Raw genomic sequence first — 22,533 nt, 5'->3', positions numbered from 1 at the left:
CAACATATTAGTGGTCCACTAATATATTCTCAATAAAAAATTATTAAATAATTTTAAAATTTGTTAAAATGTAAATAAAACATAAAAAAAAAAATATTTTTCGCTAAGTATTATTCAATAAAAAAAGTTATTAAATAATTTTAAAGTAAAAAAAAATAATTAAATAATATTTATTTAATTAATAAAAATAAAAAAAAAATTTATAGTTATATCTTTCCTTGTTTCTTCCTATTTGTGTAAATAAATTTGTTAAAAATATTTTTGTTAATAAAATCAATTTTAAGTACAATATTGAAAAAATTCCTTATAATAGGATTTAAGAGACTTGTAGAGATGAAGGTAATGTAAATGTAACTTTAAGTATTTAATCTGTCAGAAGAAAAAACATGTGGTATATAAGTGTATGAAATTTAAAACATCAAGTATTTATGCCGCAAATACTCTATGTTTAAATAGGATTTAACAGAAAAGTAGTGACAGAAGTAACGGAAATGTAACTTAAGGTATTTAATCCGTCGAAAAAAAAAACATGTGGTATTTAAGTGTATAAAATCGAAAACATATGGTATTTATGCCGCAAATATCTCTTATAAAATACACTTTGCTCAACCAAAATTAATAAAAAAAAAACAACTAAAAAATAACGAAAAAGTAACTTCACGACAACTATAAATCAATTACAAAACAACTAAAAATAACCAGAAAAATTATATCATGACGACTATAATACAACAATAAAACTATAAAATAACTAAAATAACGGTTTATTGTTTTTATTGAATAGATATTCTTGTAAATAAAAAAAAAATCAAAATGTAAAAATAAATTTTTTTCGTGTTGATGTATTTTTATAATTTTTTTTTTAAATTTTTGGTCTAGTAAATTTTTCTACAATTTAAGTATATTGTGTTTTAAATACTACTGTGTCCATTTAAAAAAAATGAGAAATTTGACAATTCATGCTTAAAAATTATCCATGGTCTTTTAGTATGTCATATTAAAATGCATAGAAATTTAATTCTCTAAAATTAATTAAATCCTAAAATACCCTCCTCATACCTTTCCTCTTCTTCTCGGCCCTCTCTCCCTCTTTCTCTAACTCTCACCAAATCCAACTGATCCCCACAACCACTGAACCAGACCAAACTAGACCCAGACCAAACCCACGACCACTACACCACCTTTGGCGAAACCCACTCTGAAGACGAAACGTAGGACAAAATTGAGGAGGATATCGCAAAACCACAAAGAGAAATCGTGAAACCCAAAGCCCCAAAATCTATGAGCTCAACCACCCTGAAACCCCCGAAATCCCTACCCATCGTTGGAGTTCTCAACTCGCTTGTTTTTTGCATTTTTTTCTTCTGATTTTTGACGATGTTGGGAAATATCGCTAAATATCGTGAATTCATGAAACATCGCTAAATGTCTCCAATTAACAACATTGCTAAACACATTGCTAAATGTCGCGAAATCATACTCAAGTTTTCACGATGATTAGCGATGTACAGTGCATTTTTTAGTCTCATATCACAAATGCATCGCTAAATATCACTAAATATGCAAAACATCGCCAAATATCACAAATTATTGCTAAATTTCATCCCTAACCTCAAATTTATTCTATCATTGTAAATACATCGCTAAATTATCGCAAAAAAATTAGTAAACCAAAAGAAAAAAATGCAAAAAATGAGAGAGGCTGTGAGAGAAGACGACGACGAGGCCTTGCGACTGAGGTTCTGGGTCTGTGTGTTCGACGGTATGGATTCTAGGCCGGGGTTAATGCCGGAGAGTGAGAGAGTTAGAGAGAGAAGTTTTTTTTGAAATGTAAAGGTATTTTTGGGAGAAAAAAATATTAAAAGTATAATATATGTACTATTTTTAATTAGGTGGTATATTAAAACAACATGTTTTATATTTAAGCATACTATGCTAAATTTTCCAAAAAAATACTAACAATGTATTTGAAAGTTATTATGTAATTACTAAGACATAATAGGCTAGTAAGTATTAGGGGTGTTCAACAAAATTAACAAACTGTCCAACTCGAATAAACCACCCAAACTGAATAAACCGACAAGAAATACAATCCAAAATAATACAATGAAAATCCAAATCCCCCAATGAATATATTGGGTGGTTTACAAATTATTTTATACTGCGCAATTAACTCGAATAAACCGAACTAAACCGATTTATATATATTTTAATGAAAGTGTATATATTATATTACATAAATTATGTTTATTAGTTAAATTATTTTGTATTTAAAGTTTAGATATTTTAATGTTTAACTTAAAACTTAGACTTTATAGTTAGTAATTTTTATTGTATTTAAATATTAAAATTGAAGTTTAAAATCTATACCATATTATTACTTTTTTTTATTATTTTATTCAATTATTTTATGTTTACTCAATTATATTTATCTTATATTAAAATTCTTAAAATTAATTTAAACTATTACTTTTTTTAACTTAAAATATAAATAATATATATTTTTTCAAATCTAATTATTTAAATACTAGAAACTAATAATAATAATTATAAAAAAAATTGAATAACGGTCTGGACAGGTTAATCCGACCAAACTGACAAAACCATTAGATGGGTTAAACTTTTTCTAATTTTTAATTAGACGGATTACAATTAAGTATTAGTAACTTGATATTTATATTGAGTTAATGAAAATATGTTATAACGCAATCAAACCGATCAAATACACCCTTAAAAATTATGGTCAATTTTAAAATATTAAGATGAAAAAGAAATTTCAATTTGACTTGTCAAACCAAAGCAAGTATTATGTGGTGGTTGGTTAGGATGACTATGAAGACATACAAAATGATAGTTTTTTCTTGGCAAACAATGACGACATCTCGTTGAATAATATATTTTGGCGTTTTCTAAGGTTGATGTCGTTTATTGATTTATTGTCGTTGTGGCCCAATCATGTCACTTGTACTTGTTTATTTTTCTTTTTGAGACGTACTTTCGTCGATGCTTGCGTACTCGCATGTACCTACTCACTGCTATGCTATTTCTCAAATACTTTCATAACAATAGTCCGGTCCACAAATAAAAAAGGAAAATTTTTAATTTTTTTTTTGTCATTTTCAATTTATAATTTTATGACTTAAAATTTTTATTTATAAAAATATTCTTATAAAAATTTTCAAATTATAAAATATATATTTTTTAGTAAAAGTAAAAAAACAATAGAAATCAACCTCGCGATAACTATAAAACAACTGAAAAAATTAACATCATAACAACTATAAATAAACTGTAAAACAACCAAAGAAAATTTTATTATCTTTATTAAAAATGTTTTTATAAATAAAAAATTTAAAGCGTAAAAATAATTTTTTTTTTTTCATGCTGATGTATTTTTGTAATTCTTTTAAAATTTTTGAATCTATTATGTTAATTTTTCAATAAAAAATATGATGTTGTATCGATTCGAATAAAAAAAAAATATATGAGTCATACAATGTCATGTCAATAATTTTACAAGGTATTCAATATGATACGTATGTTTTTATGTCATGCTATGCTCTGATTTGTATTATATTTACTTGCAACTTTCTATTTTTTTAAGTAGATTAGTTCATTTTTTAATAAGGGCTCAATTTTGTATTTTGTGATTTTTTATGTTTATTACAATAAATGAGTTAACTACTAAATTATATGCTTTATTATATATAATTTAAATTACTTTTATATAACTTTCTAATAATAATTATTATAGATAATTATCTTTAAAAAATAATAATTAAAATTATTTGAATTTAAATATTTACTAGTACTTTAATTTATATATAATTGACAAATAAATATTTATTATTATTATTAACTCTATTTTTAGTCAACGATGTAAAATTAAAAAAGACAGTTTGACAAGGTTGGAAATTGTTGTTTAGACATGATTCTATGGTTGGCAAAGTTTTTAAAGCGAGATACTACCTGCAAGGAGACTATCTTACCGCTGACCTTGGGTCGAATCCTAGTTTTATTTGGAGTAGTATTCATATACTACAAAAAATATTTTTAGCAATACTTTTTTTAACTAAAGAATATTAAATAGCAACACTTATAAAAGTGTTGCTTCTTGGACTGTTGTTAAATGATAGGGATTTAAGACAACACTTGTAAAAGTGTTTGTTAAAAAAATAATCCTCCACTTAAACTGATATTCAGACCAGATACAAAGGACAGAAAAGGAAATATATACAAAATCCCTAAGTTGGCCTTCGGCCTCTAATTCCCTAACTGAAATTAGTTAGAATGGATTAGGAAAATCCATACCTAACTAATATCAGTAACTAACAGAATTAAACACATGCTGGAATTAAAAGACAAACCCTAGATCTATAAATATACCTCAAAGCAAATCAACCAGATTAAGTTGGTTGAGTGTGTTCTTCAAGATCCAGAACTTGAAGCTTGAAGAATCAGAGATTGAAGCTCGTACATGCAAAGAAAAACAACAGAGGGGTTAGATCTAGAGAGAGAGAGGGATTAAACACAGAATAAACACATAAACACTTGTATTAAACTTAAGATTACCAGTCAAAATTTACCTGTGACTTGGAATCTTCATGATTGTACTTCAGATCGACTTGATATAGTGGAATCGAGCTCTCATATTCGAGAGCAAACGGAGACGTAGCCAATTTATTGGTGAACTTCGGAAAATCCGGTGTTTTCTAAACTTAGATCTTTCTCGTTTGTGTGTATATGGGTGTAAAGATCGATCATTTTAGATCTGATCTTTTTTTGTGTTTGGAATTTCGGGTTTCTAGGGGTTTGGATTCGAGTTTCTCTTCGAGAAACTCCGCTCTGTGGTTTCTAGCATTTCAGTAGAGAAAGGAAACAAATGAGTAGGTTCTCGATCCATTCCTGTGTTTTGTTCAAAGACAAAATCTGGGGTCGTTTTGGGGTTAACTTTGAAAAGTCAAAGTAAAATCAGAGAAAGGTCGAAATTGACCTTGGTATTTGATTCGTTTGTTTGTCGGCAGGGCAAGATAGTAAATTCCTATCTTAAAAATTCCTACAATGGTATCGAGCTGTTGAAGCTGGAAAGATCAACATTCAAACATATCAAGAAGGAGAAGAACTCAAGCAAGAAATCAAGAAACACAAACAAGAAATTCAAGAACTCAACAAAACCAATCTGAAATCTTTAACAAAGGATTTCTGGGACATTTTCTAATAACCATTATAACTGAATTGCCTATTATTATCTATTTTAATTGATTTTACTTAACTTCATTAATTATGAGCAATTTAAAGGTTGACATTGACAAATTTGATGGTTCTGGTGATTATAGGATTTGGAGGAGAAAGATTAAGTCACTATTGGCTCACCGTAAATTATCGAGAGTACTTAATGACCCTATTAGAATGGCTGTATGGGACTACCAAGATTCAACAAGAAGAATACTTGGAAACTCAAGCATCGGTATCATGATATTTAACTTATCGTATGCCATTATCGTACTAATTGACAAGGAAGAAACTCCCCGCCTGCATTTGGAAGAAATTGAAGAATGGTTACCGTAAATCCCTAACCAACAAGATTTTCAAGGAAAGGATTTTTGGGTTTAAATGAGTTCATCCAAATCTCTCGATCAAAATTTGGATGAATTCTTAAGGATGCATATCGAACTTGCAAATTCCGGGAAAATGAGGCACTTAAGTGATGAAAACTGTGCCATTATTATTCTAAATTCATTACTCCGAATCCTACAGAGAAGTCAAGATCGCTATTAAGTATGGAAGGACATCTATAACTCAGGAGGAGGTGATCTTCGCACTCAAATCTAAAGATTTGGAAATGAGAACAGAGAAAGGAGGACATTCAAATGGTGAAGTCAACCTGAGTAGAGGCAAACCAGGTCCAAGAAAGCCTTGGAATAACAGAGGCAGAAGTCAAGGAAGAAACTCAAACAAACCAGGAGGATATCAAAGAGGCAGATCAAATTCAAACACAAGAAATACTGATGAAACTAATGGTTGTTACAATTGTGGTAAACCTGGGCACTTTAAAAGAGATTGTTATTTCTTGAAAAGAAATAACAAACAAAAACCACATGGACAGGGAGATTCTAAATACTCAAATTCTAAACCTAAATCTGATATGCATGATGCTAATGTTACCGGCTCGGATATGAAAGTGGTGAAGTGTAAGTTGGACCATCCATCAAAGATGAATGGATCCTCGACTCGGTTGCACTTTCCACATGACTAATAATAAAGCTTTCATGTTTGATTTCGTGAAAACAAATGGGGGCAGTTATACTTGAAACAATCAAACTCGTGATATACAAGGTTCCGGATCTATCGCTTTAAAATGCATGATGGAATGGTCGAACTCTAAGTGAAATTAGATATGTTCCTAATCTAGCCAGAATCTAATTTCACTAAGTGTTCTAGATGACCAAGGCATTGTTAGCAAAATTGAATCTGCCAAATGAAAATAAGTAAAGTGGGCTCTAACTATCATGAAAGGACACAAAGATGGAGGCTTATACTACTTAAAAGGACAACCATTGTACCTTGCAATTACATCGCTCACAAGAACACCGATAACTCAAATGCAATGCTATGGCACAAGAGGCTAGACACATCGTTGAGAAAGGATCGCAACTAATGAGTGAACAACTTACTAGGTAAAGACAAGGTATGCAAACTTGATTTTGGTGGAGTGTCAGTGTACTTGGAAAACATCATAGACCGAAATTTTCCACTCGGCACACACAACACTAAGAAAATACTTAGAGTATGTTCACCTGACCGTGGGGACCCGCAGAAAACTAGTACTCATGGTGGTCCGTGTCTATTTTTTATCTATTGTTGATGATTTTTCAAGGAAAGTTTGGATTTTTCCGTTAAAACATAAAAATGAGGCTTTTCTAAGTTTACACAAAGGAAAACACTTGTGGAAAATTTAACAAATGAAAAATTAAAAACTCTAAGAACCGACAATGGATTAGAATTTTGTAATGATGAATTTAACCATCGTAAAGAACATGGCATACAGAGACACAGATCGTTAGAATAACACCCCAACGAATGGAGTTGCAGAGAATGAACAGAACCATTCTCAACAAAGTGAGATGCCATCGTTGCAACTGGACTATCACAAGGTTTCGGGGAGAAGCAAATTTTTAATCCGCCGTGTATTTAATTAACCGTGAGTCCATCCAAAGGTAAAAATGGATTCAAAACTCCCGAGGAAAAATGGTCTCGGTAAACCTCCTAACTTATCTAATCTCGTAGTGTTTGGTCAGGTGAAAGATATGCACACCAAAGTGTTGGGAAATTAGAACCTAGGGCTATGAAATGTGTTTTTCTCGGGATATCCAAGGAGTTAAGGGATATAGACTTTGGCTCGGGGAACAAAAAGGGTTTAAAACTATTAATAGCAGTGGATGTAATATTTAAAGAAGATATATTTCCATGTTTGCCTATTTCTTCTAACCCTCAGTGCAGTACAAAAAGACACCGAAAATGTAGGTAACACGCAAATGAAGAAATCGGATCTATTCAGTGGAACAAAAGTGAACACACCCGAACAACTGTGAGATCAGTTCAGGTGGAACTCCGGGAACTGTGTTCAGTGGAACCCGATGAAGACAACACCGACATTGTTGATGAAGGCACTCAAGAAGACTTGGGGATTATCAACTAGTCGTGACAAAGGTATGGTACCAAGACCTAATCCTAAGTACAGCTTTTAATATTCGGGATGAAGACATTGCATATGCCTTTACGAGTGAATTGGAAATGGCCAATAATGAACCTCAATCATATGAAGAGGCCATTAAAGGACCAAATTCCAGAAATGGAAAGGTGCAATGGATGAAGAGATGGAATCTCTTAAGAAGAACAACCCGGATCGTAGTGCCTAAACCTAAAGATAAGAGCATAGTGGACCGTAAATGGCTATTTAAGGAGAAAGCATGCGTAACTAAGGATGAACCTATAAGATACAAGGCCGTGTTAGTGGCCAAAGGATTTACACAGAAACAGGGTATAGATTTTAATGAAGTATTTGCACCAGCTTGCAAAATACAAGACTATAAGGATAATGCTAAGTCTAGCTACTCAATTCAACTTAGAAATTGACCAAATGGATGTTACAACTGCTTTCCTACATGGTGAACTAGAAGAAGAGATCTACATGAGACAACCTAAAGGATATATTGAAAAAGTGGAAGGAAAACTATGTATGCAAGCTAGTTAAGTCACCGTATGGGTTAAAATGGGCCTCCTAGGCAATGGAATAAAAGGTTTGATGGATTTATGCTAAAACTCGGGGGTTTTCAGAGTTACTATGATCACCGTTTTAGGCTTCACAAAGGTACATCGATATTAATAAAGTCATATATCTACTTCGTATGTAGATGATATGCTTATAATCAAGAAAGAAAGTGGCAAGAGTAAACACAATGAAGGGCCTTTCTCAAGATCGAGTTTGAAATGAAAGACCTATGGGGAAGCTACTAAGATTTTGGGAATCTCTATTAAGAGAAACAAGAAAGTAAGTGGACACTTATTCTAAATCGTAAAGACTACATACACAAGATTATCGAGAAATTCTCAATGAAGGATCTAAAATTGCTAGCCAACCTATAACTACACAAATACCACACTATCTAAGAAGCAATGCCCCGAGAGCAAAGCCGAGAAGGAGGAAATGAGTAAAATTCCTTATGCTAATGCTATTGGATCCGTTATGTACCTAATGGTAAGCACTAGACCCGATCTTGCTTATGCTATTAGTGTACTTAGCAGATTCATGACAAATCCCGGTAAGACACATCGGCTTGCTATGAAATGGTTACTAAGGTACCTAATTGGGACAACTAAATTGGGACTCAAGTACAAAAAGCAGCAAGGAAGCACAAGAATAGAATGCTTCAAAGGATGCGTACTATGCCGGAGATAGACGCAGGGAAATCTACATCGCCCTATACTACTACTAGGGGGAAATTGTGTAAGTTGGAAAGTCCAATTACAACCCGTTGTGGCATTATCCACAACCGAATCGTAGCATATGCAACTACAAGAGGCCATTAAAGAAAGCATATGGGTTAAAATGAGTCCTGTAAGAGCTAAGATTACTAGACACAAAACTCAAAGCAATTTACTCGATAGCCGCAGTTGTGTACACCTATGCGTAAACCCTATGTTCCATGACGTAATCCAAGCACATAGAAATAAAGTACCACTTCATCGTAGATAAAGTGACACAGGGACACATAAACATTGACAAGGTGCCTACAAGAGAACCCTGTACATGGGAACTAAAGTGATCACCCTATCTAAGTTTAAACATTGTTTAAACTTAACAGGTTGGATCAAGAACCAAAGTGATCCTTCGGGATCACGTAGCTATGACCCTCGTAAATGACTCGACCACTATAATATCACCGTGAAGGATTAGGTGGAAATTGTTAAAAAATAATCCTCCACTTAAACCGATATTCATTCGTATACAAAGGATGAAAAGGAAATATATACAAAATCCCTAAGTTGGCCTTCTCACTTCCTTAACCGAAATTAGTTAGAATGGATTAGGAAAATCCATACCTAACTAATATCGCAACTAATGAATTAAACACATGCCGGAATTAAAAGACAAACCCTAGATCTATAAATATACCTCAAAGCAAATCAACCGTATTAAGTTGGTTGAGTGTGTTCTTCAAGATCCGTAACTCAAGCTCAAGAATCGTAGATCAAGCTCGTACATGCAAAGAAAAACAACAGAGGGTTAGATCTGTAGAGAGAGTAGGATTAAAACATGTAATAAACACATAAACACTTGTATTAAACTTAAGATTACCAACAAAATTTACTCCGTGACTTGGAATCTTCATGATTGTACTTCGCATCGACTGATATAAAGTGGAATCGAGCTCTCATATTTCGAGGAGCACAAACGGAGACGTAGCCAATTTATTGGTGAACTTCTCGGAAAATCCGGTGTTTTCTAAACTTAGATCTTTCCGTTTTCGTGTGTATATGGTGTAAAGATCGCATCATTTTAGATTCGATCTTTTCATTGGCTCAGTGTTTGGAATTTCGGGTTTTTAGGGTTTGGATTCGAGTTTCTCGAGAAACTCGCTACAGTGGTTTCTAGCATTTCAGAGAGAAAGGAAACAAATGAGAAGGTTCTCGATCCATTCCTAGGTTTTGTTCAAAGACAAAACTGTCGTTGTTAACTTTGAAAAGTCAAAGTAAACAGAGAAAGGTCGAAATTGACCTTGGTATTTGATTCGTTTGTTTGTTGGTGTAGGGGGCAAGATAGTAAATTCCTATCTTAAAAATTCCTACAGTGTTGTTTTAAGGTAGTATTTAATTTCTTATAAATAACTTAGCAATAACACTTTTAATAAAAGTGTTGTCGTATTAGTTTTTATAAATACATTTATAGCAACACATTTCATACAAACGTTATTATATGTACCTAATTTTTTTTCATTTTATTTAGTGTTTTTCATTTTTATATGAAATTATATATATTTATTATTAATTTAAGTATATTCGAGAATATGAATAAATTCATTGTTTTTTATAGATGCTAACACATATATGTACAATATAATTATATTATTCATTGATAGAATAGGTAAAATAATATTATGACAAATAAGTAGCTATTACAAAATTATGTAAATTGAATCATTCTATTTTTTAACAAATGCTAGCTATTAACTATGGGTATGTTTGGTAACCATTTTAAAAATGGTTTTTTGTTTTTAAAATTGAAATTTTGAAAACACCAATAAAAATTGTGTTCGGTAACTTAGTTTTACTTTTTATTTTTAAAATTAAAAAACAGATTATATTGAATTTTAAAAACAGTTTTTACATGATTTTAAAAAATTTTAAAAACACTTTTATCTTGGTTTTCTCTCTCTCTCTCTCTCGTTACAGTCACCTTCATCAGAGGAGAGCTTCATTTCCATGGCTTCAAAGGTAAATCTCTTCCTCACTGTATATTTATTTGGTTCTATGTTCCTTTCTCTCTATAGATCTCGCCTCTCTCTCTCTCTCTCTCCTTATTTCTCAGATTTTTTTTTGTTATTCCTTCATTCTCAGATCCGAAAATGAAAAATGAGAAGAGAATGACAATGAAAGTTGTTTCTTAGAGAGAAATATTTTTTTTGCTATTACAGGCAGAAGATTGAAGTACCCACTTCAGGCACCTTGCTGGGTTCTCGGCACCTGCTTCATCTTCCTCCTCTTGGCATCACAGGTTTCTTCTCTCTCTCTCTCTCTCTCTCTCTCTCTCTCTCTCTCTGGTTCTCTGATCTTTGATTCTAGTAGTCTCTTCGATTTATTTCTCTCTGGTGCTTGTGTAACTTTACTTTAAATTTGTGATTCATCTCTAAGAAAGTTATCACAGATTGTTCAGTTTTGGGGAATTTTTCATTTGTGTGGGAATGGTTTGGGAAAAGAGGGTAAAGAAATAGTAATAGAGCTATGGAGATCTGATCCTGGTTTTCTCATTTTGGTTCCCCTCGCCTAGCCAAAAGAAATGAAAGAAGTTAACCTGTGATAGTTGTGTCTATTTTGCTTTATTGTAGTTGCTGCACTTTCTTAGCTTTCTTTTCTTCGCCAGACCCAGAGTTATTGCATTCTCAAAGGTCAAATCTACAGTGTAAACTGTAAAGTATATTTTCCTCTCCCATCATAGCAAGAAAGATGTTATAATTATTTATTAATATATATATAAACAGATTACATATTCCAAGTATAGTAAAATTTAGATTTTATTTAAAATGGAATTTAGAATTTAGAATTTTATTTGATCAGTTCTTGTTTGTTTCTTCATATATTATTATATATCATATCCCAATACTAACATTGTCAAGGTAGGGGTCTGAGAGCAACATTATTACTCTTTCCCAGTTGTTTTTTTTGTATTTTTTTTCTAGGGTTCCTGTTTGATTTGATTTGTAGTTTTGTTCATTCTAAGCCTTATTCATATATATAAAAATTTCATCATATTGTACAGTAGTTCTGTAGACTTTAGCATGGGAAGTAGTTGTGAAGTCGCCATCATTTGTTACCAAAGAAGTAATAGCTTGTAGTCATTGATGTCATAGTCATTAGTTAGGCACGCTTTGCAGGTATAAAGCTAGCTCATCAGAGAAAAACTTTCAGTGTGCGGTTATGTAAAAAGATCTTACAAACATACATGTGCCTAGCTTTACTTAGATCTCTACACTAATTAATAATGTATATTATTTATTAAAACCCACTTTCATTTGGAACCAAAAAACAAAAATTATTGGCAGCCTTTCATGTTATGCCTTAAAAAATTGTTACTATCTACCATCCTCCATGCCAATGCTTCACTTGAAAATCTGGAACAGAACAATTCCACTGTACTCTTTTCTTTTTTATCCGAAGCATTGAATAATTCTGAGGATTCAATGGAACTTTTAGGCAGCAGTTGGGCTATAAAATAATGGCTCTTTTTATTATATGCAGGACCTACCATTGCCTTTTACTAATCCTCTTTTCTTTTTGTTATGAATGATAATTGTGAATTTGATTTTTGGTTTTGAACCTTTCTCTTAATAATCGTAAGAAAATATGACCTAGCTTTGGGGGTTCCATTTCAGATTTGAAGATCCATTGATTGTTACATGTTGCGCTGTGATAGTAGAGTTGTTGTATGGCGCAATTATTAGAGAAACACTTTTTCTTTTGAAGAAATTAGAGAAACACTTGGAACTATTGTACACAGAGATTTTTTCTTTGGAAAAATCATTTGCCCAGATAGTGATCCATTCTGTTACCTTTTCTGTATTTTATTCTATTTATATATATAGATATAGATAATGTGTATATATATCTATAGCAGCCAGCTTGCACCTTATGAGGATCCAACATTTGTTGCCAACATTTTATTCTATTATGCTTCATTAGTTTGCATTAGTTTGTAACTTTTTAAATTAATTTTATTGGTTTTTTTACATAAGTTTTAGAATTAGTTTTATAATTACATGTAGATTGAATAGATGACAGGAACAGATAGTGAGGTGGTTATTATTGATAATAGCGAAGCTTCTGTTTGGCCTGAAAAACATGAAGAAATTTTTATTGAACTTATGGAAGAAGAAGTTTTGAAGGGAAATAGAAATACTACAACCTTTACAAAGCAATCATGGAAGCGTATAAAGGAGGAGCTTTATGCACAAGCGAAGAGAAGTTACACTGATACACAATTAAGGAACAAATACAATCTGTTAAGACAAAAGCACAAGGATTTCAAGTCTTTAAGCATAATGAGTGAAGATTATTAACAATTAGAACTTTTTTAATAGTTTTCTTCAAGATTAGACAATTATTAGTTCATATTTTATTATGAATTTGTCGGTTTTGTGTTATAGATAATGTGTTTCGTGATTTTAAATTACTTGAATTTTTTAAAATATTAATGAGTATTTTTTATTTGATTTTTTTATAATTTTTATATATTTGTTTAAAGATAAAAATAAATGATATTCATAATTTTTTATTTAAAACAAGAAAAAAAAAATCAAAATTTATGTTTTTTGTTTTTAAAATTGAAAAATAGAAATGGTTACAGAACACACTTTTGTTTTCTGTTTTTAAAATTATGAAACAAAAGTGGTTACAGAACACACTTTTGTTTTCTGTTTTTAAAATTTAAAAACAAAAGTAGTTATAGAACACATTTTTGTTTTTTAAAAACAAAATTTTAAAAACAAAAAAACTACTTTTATTTTTCCATTTTTAAAATTAAAAAACAAAAGTGTTACCAAACACCACCTATATTTACATGATATTTAATGGTGGCGTTTGGTAATACTTTTGCTTTTTAATTTTAAAAACAGATAAATAAAAGTAGATTTTTTGTTTTTAAAATTTTGTTTTTGAAAAACAAAAATGCGTTCTACAACCACTTGTGTTTTCAAATTTTAAAAACAGAAAATAAAAGTGTGTTCTGCAATCACTTTTGTTTTCTGTTTTTAAAAACAAAAAACAAAAATGTGTTTTGTAATTATTTTTATTTTTTAATTTTAAAAACAAAAAACATAAATTTTGATTTTTTTTCTTTTTTTAATTAAAAAAATTATGAATATCATTTATTTTTATTTTTAAATAAATATATAATTATAAAAAAATTAAATAAAAAATACTCATTAGCATTTTAAAAAAATTCAAGTAATTTGAAATCACAAAATTCATTATCTATAACACAAATCTGACAAAATCATAATAAAATATGAACTAATAATTGTCTAATCTTGAAACAAAATATTTAAAAAGTTTTAATTATTAATAATGTTTTGGCATCTTTAGAAATAATGCTCTAGACACTCGCTCTCAAACTTCTCAATAGCCTTCGCGTATACTTCTCCACTAATTCCGTCAATTTGATTGAGAGCTTCAATACACTCATCCAATAAGTGATGTTTTGTCAATGTCATTGAATTCTCATACATTTCTATCTTTCGCTTTGCAGTTTCATTATATACCGTCAATGTTTCTGCCAATGCAAGTGAGAACTTTGCTTTTTTCGCCGATCGAGAACTCGTAGTGCCAATTGATTTATCTCTTCTTTTGCTGCCATCCACAAACAAATCCTCACACTCTTACAAAATGGCTATAGTGTTTGCTCCAGCTCAGAACCCAAAAGATATAGCACAAGAAAATAAGAACTGCTTCTTTAATAAGGAAAATGGTGTGCATCATACGTATCTATGAAATCTATTTTTAATAAGTAAATTGACATTGGCCAACTATTAAACAATATATGAGAGACATTGTTAAACTTAGGAAATGAAGCAGAAAACAACATACTGACAAGGGTTCAAGATAACACGAGGCATTATTAAATCTTTGACGAAATTAAAGTTTACAAATTTCTGCAACTTTAGATCAGATGACAACTCCCTCCTAATAAAATTATGGATAAGACAACATGCAATAATTATACATAATTGTTCACAAGGTTTATCATACATACAACATAATGATATCAGTGAACGCATTTGCAAATTTTAACATGCAGAGCACATCATCATAAAAATATTGCTCACAAGGTAAATACATATTGTTATGAACTAATAACAACCAGAAGCACATCAACAAGTAGACTAAACCAGCGGATAAGGACTAGATAACAGAGTAAAACAAATGCAGCATAACTCAATGAAATAAGCAGTAAAAATGGCAGTATACGCAGAGCAAAAATGGCAGTAAAAATTATATAAATTTATTTCCTGTCCCTTAAAAAGTAATCTTTGAGACGAACATGAAGACAAAACAATTGTAATAATTTTGTACTGATCAGTACGAAACAACTCAAATAAAAGGTATATAAATTTGTATATATCATATGTCAAAGAAGGTATTACTGAGATGGGCATTGTGATTTGCAGAGCTAGTGATATATAGAGATGGAAATCTTATGATTTAAAGAGCTCAAAATTCAGAACAACAAATAATACCCTCTGTTTCAAGATGCTAAACAGCGGCCAGTGACCATGTTCACAAAAGCTAAAGTGATGGAGCTTACAGTTATTCATTGGACCAACTTTTGTACAATTACAACATTCAAAACTAGGGAAATTTTCATAGTAATGCTAGAAGTATAAAAAAGGCCATGACAGATCTTGATGTTGATGATGTTGCCATGTTGAAAAGAGAACACAATTTCACAATTAAACTAAATTATGACACTTTTTCCTCTTGGCTTGCTCTTGAACCCAACAAACAAATCCTACACTCTCACAAAGTGGCTATAGTGTTTGCTCCAACTTAGAACCAAAAAGAAAAAAGTAATAAGGTATATTCTAAAACAGTATCATAGATAACCCGTTAGTCAATTACATCGAACTCTTGAATGAAAACGATAATGAGGCATTTCATCAAAATGTACTTCATAATCATTGAGGCATTTAATCAAACAGGTAATGGATACTAGAAAGGCAGATTAATACATACAAATTTTTCAACAAAACCTATACACCACAAAGCTGTTTTTACAACTAGAAATTCTTCCCAAAAAAAAAAAACGAAGAAAGAAACTAAGCTAGAACAAAAAAAAAAAATGGCAGCAGTAGAATCAGCATAAGTACAAAACGAAATCAGTTGAAATATTAAAATGCAAGTTCGAAATTCTTCGAAGAAAATTATTAACACAGATGCTCACCATCTAAATGAATAATCACTTAGACCCAACAAACAATCTGGAAATATTTTACATGAACACCCACGAAAAGTACATGGGAACAAGCAAAAAGCCAAATATGCAGAAAACTCAAACAATATTACAATGACAGTATAAACCTGCAAACCCTAAGTAGAAAGCATATATGGAGATGAAGATTTTTTCAAACTTAGAAAAAAATTGAGAGAGAGGGAGAGACCAAGAGGAAGAGAGAGAGAGAGAGAGAGAGAGAGAGAGAGATGAAGAAATCTTTACCTGGAATAGCTGAAGCCATTGATGAATTTTCGAAATAGAACTGAGCAAGGAACGATCCAGAGAGAGATAATGAAATGAGAAAAAAAGTGATTTTAAAATTTTTTAAAATCATAAAATATCTGTTTTTAAAATTTATTTAAATTTGATTTTAAATTAAAAAAACAAAAAGTAAAATTAGTTACCGAACATTACTTTCAAATAATGTTTTTATAATTTTGATTAAAAAAAATAAAAATCCACTTTTAAAATTGTTACCGAACAGAGCCAATAATTATATAGATTTCTAAAGCACTTTTCGACATCACGAAGCTGTTCTATCTTCAAATTCTCTTTTGTTGATCCATGTAGACTGCAAAAAGAGAAATTATATATATTTATATATAAAAATGGTGATCATGATTCAATAATTGATGTTAAATAAATTAATTTAAACTTATATATGAATATTGAATGTAGCCAAAGTTTAAGATATAAAAAAAAGTATATGTATATAAATATTAATACTGTAGTAAATGAAATTCACAAAGTCATTGATCAATCTCCAATAAAGTAAAAACTAAACGTAATAAAGCAATGATATTTTGATTCTAAAATGAAGAAATGAGAGTAATAAATTTTAATTGATAGATAGATGGAGTTAGTACCTTGGTGAGGGAAAAAATTTCATAGAAACTTGCATCTGTCTGCATTAAGAGAGGAAGAAGAAATGAGTATGAGTAGGAGTAAAAGATGAGTGTTGCAGGAGAAAAAATCGGTGTAGTGGGTAGGAGCACTTAATAAAACAGTTATATTTTAAAAAAATTACGTGTGAATAAAATAACAAAATATTTAGTTTAAGTGTGCCTATATAACTGAATTTTTGGTTTATGATCTTGGTTTATGATGAGAAATTCATGGGTGACTTTTTATTTATATATAATAAAATAATAAAGTATTATTTATATATAATAAAATATTAAAATAAAAATAAAACAAATCTCATTAATATTTAATTACCAGACACACGTCATCATGACCGGATCATGGGTCGCCGTCATTGGAGTTACCCCTTACATTCTTCACTACCTCTACGGTGAAAAGGATGAGCTCACACTCAAAATTTGAAGGTGATTATTTTTAGTCTTTTATCAATATATTCTTCTTAATTTCTCAATTGAATTTATTGTTATTGTTATGATGAGATTTTAAAATTAGATTATTATTTTTTCACTGTAATTGAGATTATTCTGTGAAGTGGCTGTTTCGCCATTAGTGGTTGATGACTATGTTTTCATTAATGTAGGCCTCTTGATTCAATAATTCATTGATAGATAGAAATATGATTGAGTGCTTTTTTAATTCATGATTTTGGGAATCAGAGGATATCGAATTTTGGTTTGTTTGGCATGAATAATCATAAAATCTCATTCAATGGTATACTATTCAAATTTGGTATACTATTTAATTTAGTCCCATCATCGTGGAAAACGTCTAATATAATATGTATAAGTACATGACAAAATAAAAATATTTATTGTTTTTTTTTTGTGATAATTAAAAATATTTAGGGTTTGATTTTGTATTATTTTGTGTTTTTTTTTCCTAAGCAGTTTTTGAGTTTCCAAAATAAATAATAAACATGCAATCTAATTACGGTTACAAGATTCAAATGAGAAAATGTAATCGCAATAGTGAAAATAAAAAATATATATAATTCAATTAAAAAAACTTAACATATTACAATTAATATTATTTAATTAAATTTAATTAAAAAAAAAACTAATTATACGTGTTTTGCAATTAATATTTTTATTTTTTTAAAAAAAAAAAAAACTTAAAAAACCAACCTTATTTTAAATAAATAACAAACTACATCAAAAAGTTCAATGTAAACAAATCTTGAACAAAAAATACATAGTAAAAAAAACTAAGCTAATTATTTTTTGTTTTAAAAAAAAAACATAAAAAATTGGCATGAAATGTTAATAATAAATAGATTGCTTAATAAAAATAACTGATACTGTCCAGAGTTTTTATTACATGTCATGTGATGCATGTAATAAAAAAATAGATTTATACATTCGTATTGAAAAAATCATATGTGACAAGCCAACATACGGCCAAGAAAGATTTCCTACACCACGGTATATTACAAAACATGTGATGTTATTGAAATTAAGTTAAAATTAAAAAAGATAGTAACAATCTTATTATGCATTTTACAGTGCTATAGCATATGTTGAACTTGATGACAATACAAAGAGCCTATCTGCTGTCATGTTCGCAGATATTGTGAAAAAAATATTTTCGTGTACCGCTACCTAACTAATGGAATATACTGCAGAGGTGTAGTTTTAAAAAAATAAAATAGTTTTACATGTCTTTCATAAGTTGATTCTTTTAATTAAATAAATTATGCACACCATGTCTAATCATCTTAAATGAAAATACATCACTGTTTGCAGGAACACCGCCGCTTTGTCGACACTACCATATTCAATTTATTAACGAAAAAATAGACAATTCAGTTATATGCGGACCCGGCTAGAATGAAAAGTGCAAAATACAAAAATTACACTATTGTCTCTATCGAAGCAAATGAAGATTGAAATCCACCAATGAGTATCATTAGTTTTCTTATCTACAATTTTTTACACAAATACTATCTTCAATTATCAATAATTTAGAGATTGAATTTTTTTTTTTTTATCTTACACTCATTTAAGTAATGTTTCTTTAAGTATTGGAACATCAATTTTTAGTTTATTTTTGGATTAACTTAAGAACATATTTAAATCATCAATTTTTCTTAAACACTAATATATTGCATTCAGTATTCACTTTTAATTGACAACATTATATACTATAATATTTAGATACACATAATAATATCTCACTTAATAACTAAGAATATTTTTTCTTTAATTTTTAATTATATCACTTTCAAATAATATAGAAAAAAACTAGCATAAAATTTAGTATACGTGCCTCGCACGTAATTTTTTGCTAGTATATACATATACATCTTATTTCAAACATATTAATTTTCTTAAAAAAATATTGCTCATTAGAAACACTTTTTAAGAAAGTGTTATCTTTTTTATTGCAATATAAAATAACAACAGTTATTTTTAAAGTGTTATCGTATGAAAGTATAATTATTATTAAAGTTAATAATTTATAATTTGATGATGATATGTAGCAACACTTATTTTTTAAGTGTGCCTAAATAAATTTTATAGCAGTTTCGCAACACTTTTTTTTTAAAGTGTTGATAAAGAAGCGATGCTAAATATAATTTTTCTGCGAAGGATGTTGTTAAATCTGGTTTGAGGAAAAGGATTGGCACGGGCTTATCGATGCAAATTACCTCTGACCCATGGCTCCCTGTTCTTGACAGACCAACACCAAACCCGGTTGTTCAGGGGTTGGAAAACTTCACCGTTAGCAGCCTTTTCCAAGCTAATAATCGAAGTTGGGATGTCGACGTTGTGCAAGATCTTTTCTCTCCTGAAGACGCTGCTCTCATTCTTGGTATACCTCTAATTGCTTCGGCTATTGATGACTCGTGGTATTGGGTTGCTGAGAAGAATGGTTTCTACTCCGTTCGTAGTGCTTACAACATGTTGCATAGCATGAAGTTCACACCAGATTTTTCACCTTCCAATGGTCTATGGAAGATTTTGTGGTCTCTCAAAGTGCCTCCCAAAGCCAAGGATCTTGTTTGGAGGGCGACTTCAAATTGTCTTGCTACTAAGTCAAATCTGTGTATCAAGAAGGTTTTAACTGAAAATCTTTGTCCATTCTGTGGCATCTTTGCTGAGACTGAATGCCACCTTTTTGTGTCTTGTAATTTTGCTTGGGCTTGTTGGAATTACGCTGGTTTAGCTACTACCAGTAGAGATGCAACCTCACTTCAGCTGTGGTTGTTGGACACTTTTCAGCTGGTTTCTGGGGAGGCCACGGGCAGAGTTGTTATGTTGTGTTGGGCTATTTGGGCTGCTAGAAACGATCTCATTTGGAAGCATTAGGTTCGTACTGTGAAGGATGTGGTTTCATTTGCTACAGCAAGTCTTGATCAATGGTTGAAAGCTCAAGGAAAGGGTAACATTCCTTTATTGTCTCCTCTCAAAGATGGAGATGGTTTGGAGCTTTGTGTTAAACCGGTTTCAGGTATCAAGCTTAATGTAGATGCTGCCATTTTTGAGCATTCTTCAAAGCATGGGTTCGACTGTGTTGTGAGGAACACAGTGGGAGAGTTAGTTGCTGCCTTTGCTGGGTTAAAGTTTGGGAGAGTGTCACCCGAACTGGCTGAGATCATGGGCGTTAGGGAGGCCCTGAGTTGGCTGAAAAATCACGCCCATTCCCACGCAATTGTTAAAACTGATAGCTTGGTTTGTGCTGGAGCTGTCCGTAGTGCTGAGGTTTTTGCTTCAGCTTTCGGCCCAGTGGTAGAAGATTGCAAGACCCTTCTCCATAGTATGAGTAATGTTTCTTTAGTTTTTGTTAAGCGTTCTGCGAATTGTGCTGCGCACTATGTTGCTCGGCACTCTGTGTATTTAGCTGAGCGTATGTTTTCCATTAACAGTGTTTTTTTGGACTTGTTGTCTATCCTTATGAGCGATTGCTCGAATCATTAATAAAGAACACTTCTTTCAAAAAAAAAAAAAAAGGCAGTTTGATAATTAAAAATAATAAGAACAAAGAAATTTATAAAAAAGGACACTAAAAATTATAGAAGTCCGATCCCAATATTAAGATTATAATTAGGAATAGTTACATAAGACATTATTTTTTGTAAAAAAAATTACATTTTTACGTTTACAGATTTTTTTTTTATATTTACACAGTTTTCCATAGAAATAACACGAAAACAATAAGAAAACTACATAAAAGTAATATGAAAATAACATCTAAATAATATCAAAACAACAACAAAAAATAGCATTAACATAACAAAAAATCAATAATAAATTAATAAGAGTACAATATAAAAATACCGTATTTTCTGTAAATAAAATCAAAAAATCATAAAAATATTTAAAATTCCGTGAAATCGTATTTTTGTAATTTTTTTTGTTGTTTTTGTGTATTTGTGAAATAATCCCTAATAATTACTCCTCATAAGTTGTTATTTATGGGTAAAGTGTTCAAAATCGAATGAAAATGTGCCAATCGAATTTCTTAAATACTTTAAATAATAATTCTCATAATATTTATGCAACGTATATGCTAGTACAAAATTTCAGATCATTTTTAATATGTAAAATGCTAGTATTTATAGAGAATGAATACATCATAATATTAAATTTTAATTACTAAATCCCATTTATGGCACGTTTACTATACTGTAATCAGAATCGGAATAAATTAATGGAGAAATGTAACGGAATAAATGAAAAATAATCGGAATCAATATTTGTAATATGTTGTTTACTAAATTTTTTTAGAAATGGAATAGTTGTGATTTATCTTGTTTACTTTATTAGGAAACGTAATCGGAATGCTTAAATTGACTAAATTGCCCTTTTAAGTTAAACTATATTATATGGTAGTTATTTTGCAAGACATATTTTAAAGGACAAAATTGTCATTATATATTTAATATTAAAAAATAAAATAAAAATAATAAAAATTCATTACCCTTAATGGCATTCCTTACAAAATTGGTGGGAGAAGTTCTCCCTTTCTTTTCTCCCTTATTTAATCAACTTCTCCCTTTCCTAATTTTAATAAGAATAATTATCTTTTTTACCCCCTGTACTTATGACACTATACTATTATGCCCCTTAATCTATTCAGCTTGTTATAAATAGTCCTTGTATAATTTTATATGCATACATTTAGTCCTTCTGTTTATTTTGTTTAAAAATACTGTTTGTATTGATGATGTGGTATTATAACAAAGGATAGAGTAGTAATTTCATCTCTTTTTAGAGGGAAAATTGACTATGAGGTGGCATAATAACTGACAGTGAAAGATGATTAAAAAATGATTTCATAACCTTTTAAAAAAATTTAATAAAAATAATTTTATTAAAATAATTCCAATCGTTTTTTAGCAGTTC

At 30.2% G+C, this 22,533-nt stretch overlaps 1 protein-coding gene and 2 long non-coding RNA genes across 3 annotated transcripts; 2 read left to right on the top strand and 1 right to left on the bottom strand.

Moving 5' to 3' along the window:
• The first annotated feature begins 10,844 nt into the window (after positions 1-10,844).
• LOC115698690 (uncharacterized) lies at positions 10,845-13,493 on the top strand. The gene is made up of 3 exons (XR_009684966.1): positions 10,845-10,995; positions 11,196-11,275; positions 13,050-13,493. It is a non-coding gene; the product is annotated as an uncharacterized LOC115698690 (long non-coding RNA).
• Positions 13,494-14,204: 711 nt separating this feature from the next.
• LOC115698675 (uncharacterized) lies at positions 14,205-17,233 on the bottom strand. The gene is made up of 3 exons (XR_004008222.2): positions 17,131-17,233; positions 16,487-16,835; positions 14,205-14,622 (listed from the first exon to the last, which is right to left on the bottom strand). It is a non-coding gene; the product is annotated as an uncharacterized LOC115698675 (long non-coding RNA).
• A 2,591-nt stretch (positions 17,234-19,824) lies between these two features.
• LOC115695716 (uncharacterized) lies at positions 19,825-21,105 on the top strand. Its single transcript, XM_030622789.2, has 2 exons — positions 19,825-20,412; positions 20,497-21,105. The coding sequence occupies exons 1-2, from the start codon at positions 19,825-19,827 to the stop codon at positions 21,103-21,105; spliced, it is 1,197 nt and encodes a 398-aa protein (XP_030478649.2).
• Positions 21,106-22,533: the final 1,428 nt, after the last annotated feature.

The sequence above is a fragment of the Cannabis sativa genome, chromosome X (assembly GCF_029168945.1).
Source record: "Cannabis sativa cultivar Pink pepper isolate KNU-18-1 chromosome X, ASM2916894v1, whole genome shotgun sequence".
NCBI classification, from domain to species: Eukaryota; Viridiplantae; Streptophyta; class Magnoliopsida; order Rosales; family Cannabaceae; genus Cannabis; species Cannabis sativa.
Note: the sequence above shows the minus strand (reverse complement) of the source record. Positions and strands in the feature narration are given on the sequence as shown.

Excerpts from the sequence above, each read along its gene's own strand:
- LOC115695716 (XM_030622789.2), top strand. The coding sequence starts at position 19,825 with ATGCAAATTACCTCTGACCCATGGCTCCCTGTTCTTGACAGACCAACA. Across the intron at positions 20,413-20,496 it reads TGTTGGACACTTTTCAGCTG|GTTCGTACTGTGAAGGATGT; the intron begins GTTTCTGGGGAG and ends TGGAAGCATTAG.